General features: G+C 41.2%; 1 protein-coding gene across 2 annotated transcripts in view; it reads right to left on the reverse strand.

The window, feature by feature from the left end:
* BBS1 (Bardet-Biedl syndrome 1) overlaps positions 1–12,578 on the reverse strand; it is a 1,329,035-nt gene that overhangs the window by 622,124 nt on the left and 694,333 nt on the right. For both annotated transcript variants that reach the window (XM_044078217.1, XM_044078216.1), the window contains one exon: positions 9,477–9,635. In XM_044078217.1, coding sequence (XP_043934152.1) covers positions 9,477–9,635 — 159 coding nt within the window. The remainder of the gene's footprint in view (positions 1–9,476; positions 9,636–12,578) is intronic.

Genomic DNA, 12,578 nt, shown 5'->3' on the forward strand with positions numbered 1-12,578 from the left:
TCTTTCTTGGTTGCCACCGCCACGACCATGGCATCTACTGCAGCGCCTTTAGTCCAAATTTTTTTTATTTCTGGGGCTGTGATAAATTTGTTTGGTCTTTGTGGATGTGGTTTAATGGTGTGTGGGGTCTCCCATGCCCGCTGTGACGTTATTCAATAAGTTCATTGGAGGGTGGCATCACCCAAGAGGTAGAAGGGCAAGATCCAAAGGCCTTCAGGTACATTGACTCTTCAAGAAGCATTGCAGGACTGCCAGCCACCTCTCTCCTTCAAAATTTCTAGGATGTCCCCAAAGGAAACATCATCTGGAGGTGGCCATGGGGATCCCTCTCCCTCATCGAGGTCAGTGTCAGAAGTGGCGGACTCCTCTGGGGAGTCACAATGCTTCCTCTTGCAAGTCTTCTTCCTAGGGACCTCCTCGGTGGGATATTCCAGGGAAGTGTCAGAAGAGAGAGGAGTACCCCTAGGGGTATCCTGAGGCCTAGAGATTCACTGTTCTTGTGGATGGTGTGGTTTAGAAGGGGGACACACTGGCTGTAACATAGGGGTCTGAAGGCCCGAAGAGAAGGGTACACTCTGTGTGGCTGAACCAGCTAAGGCCTTCTTCAGCACCTCAAAGGCTGGCTGCCTCTGTGAAGAGAAGGATCACAGATCTGATAACCTAGGGTCTAGAACCATGGTTCCCCCAACCGCAGATGACAGCCTATCTGAGGTTGAAGCTGGTGCAGAGCTTACCTGCGCTGAGGCTTCAAGAACCAGGGACAGCTCCGGTAGACCGGGTTTCGGCTCTGAAGCTGACTCAAGTAGTATGTCATGGCTCCAAGAGCTTTCCAGACCCGACAAGACCGAAGAGCTCAAAGCATAAGTTAGATCCAAGGAGGGGAAGCTCTCTGATCTGACTCAGAGCAAACCCAGGCATTCAGATCCACCAGCTCTGAAACTTGAAGGGAAGTCAGAGGAGGGACAACATAGGGAAGAGAGATGTCAGTCAGATCCTTGGTTCTGGGGCCAGGTTCCATTAAAAGTTTTCCTAGAGTCGGTGTCCTTAAAAGCCTTCGAACTGCCCAGTCTACATCATCATCAGAAAAGATCCTGGTCAAACATGATGAAAAGGCTGAAGACCTTGACCTGAAGATGATACGCAAAAGTAACCTCAAGGTAACCCACTCTATAGAGGGAAAGCAGCTAGGCCCTTCAATGGAAATTGGATTATGGCTCTGATCTGATCCTGTCAGAGCTGATGGACTTCTCCACTCCAAAGGAGACTTTAAAGTACCAGCCTTTCCAAGTCTTGGATATGGAGTTTCTATTGGATTCGACAATTTGGATTTCTTACATGTTGACTTCCAATAGATCCTTGGGTGCCAGTGAATGTTATTTTTATGTTTTTCATGCCTAGATGAAGAAGGTGATGCCAGGCTGGACTGAGCTGACTTTGATGGGGTTTGTTTCTCGGGTCCAGCAATAGCCTCACCAAAGGGAGAGGTCAGCAAATTTGTTCTTGCGCTCAACCAGGGCCCTGTGGTTAAATGCATGACAGATCAAACAGTCCTCCTGGAGGGGGCCCAAACAGCAAACGCACAGACTATGCGCATCACTCATAGGCATTTTCCTGCCACATTTAGAACACTTCTTAAAACCTAAAAGCTTTTTGGGTTTGTCTAACATGCTGACACACCCATACACGCATGCAGATGACCACAGAAAAGAAAAATGGAAAGGATAGATATATCGATATAGAAAATATAGAGAAAGTTTTTTTTTTTTTAACAGAAGGGGAAAGGATGGGAATGGAACCACCAAGAATGGTAGGCAGAAAGGGGAGGAAGACTACCAACTATTGTAGAAAGAAACTACTCGTAGGTAAGAAGAAACTAGGAGAAAAAGCATATAGTTCAAAAAATCTCTAACTAAAAAGGAAACTAATTTAACTTTAAAGACTTAATTGCCCAGGGATATACAATTAACCATGTCTTCGGGAAAGCTGCAAACAAGATCTGAGGTAATGGGGGAAGGTGAATTATGGGTAAGGGGAGGTGGCCAAGAGCTTTGTTGGCTGTCATGAGCTTGTACAACAGCCAAGTCAGATTCGAGGTCTCGGATCCGAACCCATCAGTGAGGAAAAAGTCAAAAGTGACAATCAGATAAGCAATTTCCAAGGCAAAATTCCTTCTACAGAAGTCTAACGTGTTTTAACATTTTTTGCTAGTTCTTTGTTAATTACAAGGAACTGGGAAGGAATCACAAACAAAAAGTCAAACAGAAATTACTCTAAACAAAGAAAAAGTAGAAAAATTAAATAAAATATGAATACTGCTACAATGGAAAATATAAGTTAAATAGCTTGGCAACTAACAATAATGACACAGGTATAACAATATAATGTTCCTACATAACCAATTAATTGACCTTAAAAACAAAGCTTGCAAATTTATTTATGGATATCAAGGAAAATTGGCAGTACATTAAAAGCAACTGTCAGCTGGTACAAAGCTATTATTCCATACTGTCTATGGATTATAAACAACAAGAGGACAGAATTCAAAAAGTTTATCATGAGGAATATACACGGTATATCACCTTGCAGTAACCACTTCTCCAAAATGTCTCCAAAGGAAACGTCATCAGGTGGTGATCTTGGGGACCCTTTCGCTTCATCAAAATAGGTATCTTCCATGATCAACTCTTGAGGTGAGTCCAAGTGCCTCCTCTTGCACTTTCCCTTCCTAGGGACTCCTTTGGTGGGATGCTCCACAGAAGTATCAGAAGATATAAGTATACCCTGCTGACTAGCCTGGAGACTTTGGCCTGGCTGTCCCTGTGGAGTAGTGTGTTGAGGCTCAAGGCACAAAGACATATGGTGTCCAGAAGGAAGATGGGGGGGGGTCATCTGTCCTCTAAAAGAGAACACTCTCACTACCACCTCAAAAGCAGAATGTCCCAAGAAGGGTGCTGATGAAGCGAAGACGATATGCTTCCAGATCATCGGCTCCCTCTGACACAAAGGCAGTCCACCCGAGGCAGAAGTCAGAGCCCAGTTGTATAACACTGAGGTTCTAAAGGGCAGAGATGGCTCCAACAGCTCTGATCCAATGATGACACTTTTGCTCTGAGAGTCATCCAGCTCCAACATACTTGGAGCCGGTCCAGAGAAGGTATTGGAGCACAGGACACAACAATCTTCAGCTCCGATACAGACAGTCCTGGATAACTCAGATACAAGGGCTCTGAAACTGAAGGATGGATTAGAGAAGGAGCCAAGATGAATGAAGTAATACTAGTAAAAGTCTCTGGACCTGAAGGGGTCGGGGCCTAAAGCAATCCATTCTGTGCTGAGAGAAACTTTCTCATCATTCTATCCACATCTGCTTTTGTCAGACTAAAATGGGGGTGGTAGCCAAGAGGGGACTGAGTCAAGAAAAGATGTATACCAGATCCAGTGGAGCTGTTTTGGCTTTGAAAGAACCAGATCGGATGAGGCAGACCTTGTATCTGAAGCTTTTGGATCCAAAGATTTGATCCTTGGATCTAACATTTCGAGATTTTCTGGTCTGGCTCAGTGATTCAATCGGAAGAAGGAATATGGGATCCAGAAGGTTCTGGTTGGAATTTTCTGGACTCTTTCTTGTCTACCTTGGAGGGTTGAGCTCCAATCAGTGACTCAGAAAAAGAAGTTGGAAGAATTTCTTTCAAAATCAATTTGTTCTTCCGATCGATCAATGCCCTGGGGTTAAAAGCTTTGCAGATGGCACAGGACACCTTTAAGTGCTCAGGGCCTAAACTATACACATTAAGAGTTGTGGGCATCAGACAGAGGGATCTTATGCCTACCGTCTTTGCATTTCTTGAAACCCAAAGGTTTTTCAGTCATTCTAAACAGTACTACAGAAAGAAAGGGCAGAATTTTTTTTTAAGAAGTCAGAAGAGTAAACAACAATGGCCACATAAGAGCTATCGTAAGGTAAAGAAGAATACGAAAAATACCAACAATGGCAAGTAAGTTACGCTGAAAAGGCATAGTATAAGGGAGGTAAAAGGAAATTAGTTAATACAGATAGAAATTTAAAAATAGCCAAAAAAGAACAAAAATGATTTCACTTATCTCTTATTATATCACTAATGCTTGAGAGCTGACAGCAACCACGTCCGTAAGCAAAGGTGGCAAACAAGATAATGAGATCTGAGGTATGGAAGGGGGACTACAGCATTATTGGTAAGGGAGGAGCTTGAGAGTTTGCAGTATCTATGAGCTGTAAAAAGTAGCAGAGAGTCAGATCTGATCCCAGAAGTTGAAGAATGAATGAAAACTGACAACATCAGATTTCATGTTCTCCCCATCACATTAGAGGTACATGCCAGGGAGATTAGCAGACAGGTAGTGTACTGGTGTATTGTGTGGGTGTGTGTTTGTCTCCATGTGAGTGTGTCTGTTTGCGAGGTCACAGTGGGAAGAGTTAGTTAGGGGCTAGGGAAGGTGTGTGTGTGTGTGTGTGTGTGTGTGTGTGTGTGTGTGTGTGTGTGTGTGTGTGTGTGTGTGTGTGTGTGTGTGATATAAGGGGAGGCCTGAGTGCTTGTGTATGCATCAACATGTGTGTTGGGGGAGGTGCTGTCATACCTTCACACTCCTAGACTAATGTGCAACTCATACAATATAGCTAAAGGGTGGGACTAGACACCAGGGATAAATCTTTGTAGCATGCCTTAAAGGCAGTTAAAAAAAAAGAACAAAGTCTTGCAGCACAACAGATAGGGGAGGGAGACACTAGATACCAGACATAACTCCACACCAGGCACTTCAAAAAATAAAATAAAGTTTTGCAGCACAAAAGACATTTGGTTGGGGCAACAGGGATAACTCTTTACAGTGTGTTGCATGCCTTAAAGGCACTTCAAAACAGAAAAGAAGATGTGGGGTGGGAGAACACTAGACACGGGGGATAATTCTTTACAGCATGCATTAAAGGCACTTAAGCAAAGAAAAAAAAGTTCTGCAGCATATAAGATGGAGGTGAAGACAACACTAGATGCCAAGGATATTCTATATATCGTGTCCTAAAAGTCACTAAAAATAATTAAACTGTATACTCTCACACATCCACAGTGGATATCAGTCATATGTGCCACCTCTAGACACCAGAGATACTGTAAAATATTGCCTAGGTCTTCTATAAAAATGTAAAGTAAAAGGGGGAAAAGGTTAAGAACCCTGTACCTTTGACACACAAAATAATATCATTAACCCACTATGCTGATCAGTTAATGTAGCATTTTTTTTGCATAATAAAAAGTATGAAACACTAATCTTTGTCATTATTCAATAACTGCAATAGTTTATGAATTATGAGGGAGAGGGCACGTATAAGAGGCAACAGCAGGAGTATCCTGCAAAATGAGGGATAAAGAGTTGAGAGGAATTGGTGTATGTCTCTGTTAGGTGGGGAGGCTACATGACAAAGCTGGAAGTAACACTAGACAAAACTGAATTTTTTTGAAATACAAATCAGGGTCACTTAAAAAAATTAATAGAAAAACAAGTCTAGCACACTGATACACTTTACAAACACTAAGGAGAATGAAAAACTCTAATATCTAGCATTTTTGACTCTAAGGTTTCGTGATTTACATGAGAAGGGACAAAAAAGTAAGAAGAAATATCTACTCAAGAACAAGTATGTCATAGTGTGTGTGTTTCTTTAAATATGTGCATGTGTGTGCAAGACTAAATGGAAGGATGCTTGTGACAACAGGATGTATGGTCCACCAGTGTTAACTATCACTGGAAAATGCTAATTTGCATTCCTACTATGCAAGGATGATTCAGAGACCTGCAAATTAGCTGATGATAAGGTCTTTCTTCATTGCGGCTAATGTGTCTCAGAATAGCATTTTTCTACACTGTGTAAGAAACTCATTTTATTTTGGCCACAGCTCTTACTGCCAACAGACAGGTTACTTTCTAAATCCCCAGGATTACAGTATATAGGTAAAAAAAAGTGTGTTTTCAGGTTAAATAAGGAACACACAGACTACAAAATAATAAAAAAAATCCCTATGAATATGGTTCAAATTACGACGATATTGCAAATTGAGTTGAGAAAAGTAAAACTCCTGCCTCATGTCTAACCAAAAACACCATGTCATGAATCAGAGAGAACAAGCACATGGAAAACATGGAATAGAAACAAAACCGTATTCAGCTTACAAACCTACAGGGATCTACTTCAGCAGATCAAATGTTCAAATAATTGAAATTACCAAGACGAGAAGAATGTACACTCAGAGAAGCAAAACTTCATGATGTTGAATCTTTTAAGGACGAAATACCTACTGCGCATGTGCAGACCAAATAGAGGTTTTCAATGCAGATTTCAGAGCACTGACAAAAACAGCTGCTCCATTTAAACACTTAATTTTCAATATTTTTGCAGGGTGGCAAGCCCCACTGCTCCCCACACCACCTGCAAATTATATATACCAACTCTGAGACCACAATACAGGGGGGGGAAATAGTAAATTTCCCTATTCTCACTGTTCTGTGACCTCCATTCCAAGTAGATCCATATACAGATACCTCAGAAATCACTCTGAATATCTTATCCAAGCAGGTAAGAAAATTTACTACTTTAGCCTATAAACTCATAACCTCAAAACCCCCAAAACTTGCTGGGCCACCATAAATGAAATACTAAGTCCAGGCTTCTTCACCCAGCAGACTTCAAAATAAACACCCCCACTAATGCTGAAACCACCGCCAAACTCTAACTCTCACTTCATGCAATCTATCACATCCTTACTAAATAGCCATGCTCCTCTTGCCTATCAGTTCTTTGTTGATACCAATTCCAAATTCTACCCCTAATCTTTCCAGCACATAGCTACTTCCACCATTACAAAAATTCCTATTTAAACTAAATCCCACCACCCTTGCCCCAGACAACCTTCTTCCAGAATACTTAAGGCTAACAGCCAAAGCAATTCATTATCCAATTTTCACCCTCATTAACTGCTCATTCACTGAATCATATGTCCCTACATTGTGGAAAAAATATTACGTATTACCCTACACAAAGGAGGTAACTCAACTAAACTGACCAGCTTTCAACCCATAGCCATAATCTCTCCTCTGTCCAAACTACTTGAAACATGCATAATCACAGCTTTGCCTATATGTCACCCACAAAGTACAGTTGTGTACACTTACCACAAATGTAGATGTGCAAGTGTATTCACTGTTGCAATCCTGGTTAAGGCCTACCTGCAGGCAAATAACCCAAATGTGATGACTGCAACAGTGAAACACGAAGAACATCAACCTTCTGTCCACTGCTCAACATGGGTTTTATCCCAACCACAGCACTACTACAGCCCTCCTAAACTTCAATCACACAATTAACCTATACAGAAATAGTGAACAAAAGATATTGGCCTTCTTTCTTGATCTTTCCAAAGCCTTTAACACTGTCTCGTATCCAATATTGCTAAACAAGCTTGCTTACCTAGGCTTCAGTAACTCCTCCTTTTGCTGGTTTCAAAGCTAACTCTCCTGTCGACAACATGCTGTCAAATGGCAAAATCAATTTTCGTCCTTTTTACCTGTAACTATCAGCATCCCTGAAGGCTCAATCCTCTGCCCCATTCTTTTCAACATTTTTATTAATGGATTCTCACAACATACCAAATCTGCTTCGATAGTTCAGTATGCAGACGACGCGCCATTTCAATAACTTTGTCGACCTTAAAAAAATAAATAAATCACACAGGCATCCTTCACATTAATTGAATCCTGGTTAGCTGATTCCCAGTTGCACCTTAACCCCAAAAACTAAGCTCATCTTGTTCACACCTAAAAACGCAGTCTCAATATCCCAAAATCATCCCTTCACATAACCTATTTTAACACCAGTATTGAACTTGTCACCATCACCAAACTACTTGATATTTACATAGATGAAAATATGAAATTTGATTATCATTTTCAAAATGTGATGGAAAAAAACCCCACCAAAACTAGCAGCTTGTATAGGATCAAACCATACCTCATAGACACTGCCAGAAAACACCTACCCTCCACCCTCTCCCTATGTGTAACCTTTCTGAATTCAAGAACAGCAATACCACAATGCTTTTGCTGTCTATTCACTAAGAAATGTTACGTAAAGTGTACACATGGTATGCACTTTGTGGTAACCTTTATGAATCCCCACAAATCTATATTGCATCTGCTTAGTATAACACTTACTGCTGACTAAAGAGTCAAGTCTATATATTACACTAGAAATGCATTACTTGCTCTACCAAATATAACTTGCATTACCAAATAATTAAATATCGCACTCTTATCCCTTTACAATTGCTTGATACTTCCACATACCGTATTATTCAGAGTTGTCGTGCCTCACAGCAAGAGGTTCTCCCATTCGATTCTCGGCTAGAGCGCCTTTTGTGTGGAGTCTGCATGTCCTTCCCACGGACGAATGACGTTAAAGACATGCAGGTAGGTGTGTGCGTGAATGGGTGTGCCTTCTTTGAAGGTTGGGCGTCGGGCTGGCAACTCAGCACTGTAAAAATCCACTGCCAGTCATTAGTGGACCGGAGTTCCATGTGGCGACCCCTAACCGGGAAAAGCCGAAAGACAATCATTACTTATGTATACTGTCTCTTAATGTTTATCTGTATATAACATGAGGAGCTTTTGTCCTCGGGTGTCCACTGAAAAGAGGTCTTGCACCCCTTCAGGCTACCCTGGTTAACAAATGCAATAAATAAATAAAAGAATACTACTGCACACACTTTAAAATGGAGTTTGCAGTTTGTCTGCCTTTCTGTTATGTCTTTTGCCTGCAGGTGCACGGCCAAGTTACATAGTGGAAAGAACAATAATTGCCTTGATTTTTATCTAGTCCTGTGTACATACTATGAATGTATGCCTCATTGCTTTATGTACATTAACACTAAAACAGACAAGTCATACAGAACTGATAATAAAACAGATAAATCAAACAAAAAATGCTAAAAATGGATTACCTCAATTTTAATAAAAAAATAATTTAGCTCTTTTGTCTAAAACATAACTTCAGACTTATAAGGAAGTTTTGCTTAATGTATATACGAAATCAGAATGACCTATTGATGTCTTGAGCTGTTTCTGGAGGAGAGGGATGCTGTCTCAATCAACCACATTTAGGTGAGGCTCGAAAAGTACTAGGGTAATTTGCTATTGCGGTACAATTACTCATGCAATACTCAATAACAAATGTACCACTGAACTTTCACTCTTTCAACTGAATAAATGTAGAAGTCTTTATACTGACTGGTATCTATAAATCAACCATAATGGAGATTGAAGGAAGTGAAATGAGTCACAACTTCAGAAAGTAATCTGTCAGTTTAGCAAAATTTGGAAAGTAAAACTAGCTTTTACAATGAGAAGGAAATTGACATGCCAAAGAAGCTGCACAAACAACATTGTCTTCTTACTTGGGTCTTGATAATGTTTATCAGGTTTTTGTCTCTGTACATGTGAACCTCCGAGTTTGCCAGTCCTACCAATACTGCCTGGAATCCTCGAGTCTTGTGGTCTAGAAGACCCATAGTAGTTATAGTGGCTGGAAGAGAAGATGTCCACAGCTTTTTACCCTGGAAGAAGAAATTTTATATTAAAAAACAGGATTCAAAATCATAAATAGGTAACTGTAATATAGTTTTTTGCCATGGAGGAAAACACTTCACATTAGAAATCAGCATCAAAATGACCAAATAAGCACTTGCTGTATCAGGTAGTCTGTGAGGGACTCTTCATTAGGTATGTAAACTGGATATCCTCTCACTCTATCTTAAATTCAGCAGTTTTCCTCTTCAGATCCCACTCTCAGGAGTGCACATGCCAAGATATTACCTTCCCACACTAAGACAACATGCCTAGCCCCTGCACCCAGGAATTCAAAAAACAAAATCAATTTGCCTTGTAAGGCATAGCATCTAGACATGTCCCCCACACTCCTAGTAGGTAGAGGAACTACCAAGGGGCTGGTAGGAGTGACTGGCTGATGACTGCCTACCTCTCCAGGGAAAAAAAAAAAAAAAACAACCCACTGTCTGAATCACTCACATTTTGACGGAGTTATGACTCATGTTAGAGGCAGGAGTTATTCAGCATACATTTATCAGATAACAGGGCAGGTCAGTCATGCCCACCAACTGTAAACAGTTTAGCAGCCAAATTAGGTATGTGCATGACAACATACATTTATCACAGGGCTGCATTGTGAGAAGTCCACTAATGTCAGGCTACTAGAGGTGACCACAATGTAAACTAGGAGAAAAACACTCTATGGCGGCTTGGTTAATTGCACCCACTTTTAATAACCTTCACTTAAAACTGGTCTAAAGAATAATGATGCCATTATGTTAACATCCTTTGGAGACTGACTACCCTCTTAAAGGGTGAATGAAGATGCTAAGCAGCCAGTGCATGTAAACAAGCATACAATCATTCAGTAGGAGGGGGCAACAATCAGCAGTCAACAGAGGAAAAGAAAAAACAGACTTCTTTGTGATGACTCTCCAACCAAAGTGAACCCTGGGAACTACCTTCACCCACACAGAGTCCTGAACTATAAGCAGGACTTAGAATACTAGGCTAATAAAGACACCCTCCTGAGAGATTTAAAATACACATCTGAAGGGGATTCTTAGATGCTCCCCACACTGTGCAAAGGGAGTTTCTTCCTCTCTGACGTCTGGCCTGACCTAGAACATGATATGGAGGTGGGAATAGGTCAAATGGATTTTCAAGCTATTAATGGCTTGCTTCATTTTTGGAAATTCACAAACAAGACTTGGAAGGTCCATCCAAACAGGACTTCCCTCAGGAGGAAGCCTTGAGCTATGCCATCTTGCAAAGGCACATAGCCAAGTTAACTGCTCCAAACATAGCATCAGCACAAAATAACAGTGGTCCTAATGGAAAACCCACTACAGAAGCTGGGGTAAGTATCTTGATTGGTGATTTTCTTCATCTAAAAATCGGGTAGCTGACAGCTAACCTTATTCAGGACCTATCCATGGGGTAGGAATCTGGACAGGAGAGGCAAATAGCTTAGGAATGTAAGCTTCTATACAGCAAATGAAAGCACACACTTGTGAAGCTTATCTGAGATCCTAGACTCCTTATCAGGTGGAAAAGTGGGGATATGCTGTTATCTCAGGGTACTACGCTAGACAGTAGAGATCACAAGGAAGTCAGTTCTAGGATGCTTAGAAATTGTGTCACTCCACAAAGAGGAAGTCTGAGTGAAGCATCTTCCTTTCTGTAAGCAGAGGGAGGGGTAACCGGATTCTTCTAGACTACAGAAAAGCATTCTTGAGGACAGGCTCCATGGAAGGGATAAGCCAACACTTATTCTTCTTCTTTTTCCATCTAGCATTAGCTCATGTTACATAATTATATGCTCCTATACCCACATGAAGAACTCCGTCAAAATGTGAAACAGCTGCTTAACATCAAGAGCCTGATCTACAAGGTCCCTTCCTCACCCTGGGCCACTGAGTCCTGTTGGCCCTTGGAAGAAGGAGGGAGTCTTCTTAATGTAACTATCAAAAACCTGTTAGGGATTTCCCCTGAAAACAGGCAATTGGTTTACTAGGTCAGCAAAGTGTTTACTTACATAAATAAAATGAAAACTTGAGGACCTGTGTCCCAATGCAGATCAAACATAGGCTCCAAGCAGTCGTCTTGAAGATGGGTGTATGCCATACCTCCCAAACTCTTAGAGCAGGAAATTTGGACAAAGGGCCAAAAATAGGGACACTTTTAAGTACTGCTCTTACAAACTTAGAAAGTAGACAGAAATACAGGTTTTGCATTAGCATATATTTTCTGAAAGGTATGGAGTCTGAAACTCAACTGTCGGTCATTTTTTCTGACATCAATCCTTAATGAGCTGCCAGTGATTTGCCAGAAAACAATTTTATGAGAAACAGACCAAAAATATGAGGCAGACGTCTGCACATTCTGCGAAAAACTGTACAGTTGTGAGGTATGGTGTGCACGCATTCTGGTACACATCACTAAATTGGTTGTCAGGCATGTACCACCCCTCATCATTCACAGACTGGGAGTCAGGACTGGCATAAACTCACAGTCCTGATAATCAAAACAAATCAAGACCATCTTGGGATGGATTTACCTCAAAATAGATGTGAAAAATATTTGCTATCTGTTCCCTGTGTCCACAGTGGTCCAGCATTAGTCTTGGACAGAGCAAAGGATCATCCTGTTGATGCCAGCATTGACCGCTCTCAACTACTGCTGCCTTGTGAGGTATAAGGTAATCTTGTTTTTCTCCCTCATGCATTTTTGGTTGGTCACACTGAAACACTGTCCTTTGGGATAGTATCTCACATCATATACTTTTCCCAGATAGTAGAGATAATGCCAGTGTGAGTGCTGGATTATGATATGACACCTACACACAAACACTTGCAGTTTCTACACATCAAATGCAAACTGAATGTCAGAACTGAGATCTGAACTGAGAGTAACATCAAAGAAAGTGCTGGGGGTGGGACAAAGAATAC

Source organism: Protopterus annectens, chromosome 7.part0 (assembly GCF_019279795.1).
Source record: "Protopterus annectens isolate FY-2018-M chromosome 7.part0, PAN1.0, whole genome shotgun sequence".
In the NCBI taxonomy this organism is placed as follows: Eukaryota; Metazoa; Chordata; order Ceratodontiformes; family Protopteridae; genus Protopterus; species Protopterus annectens.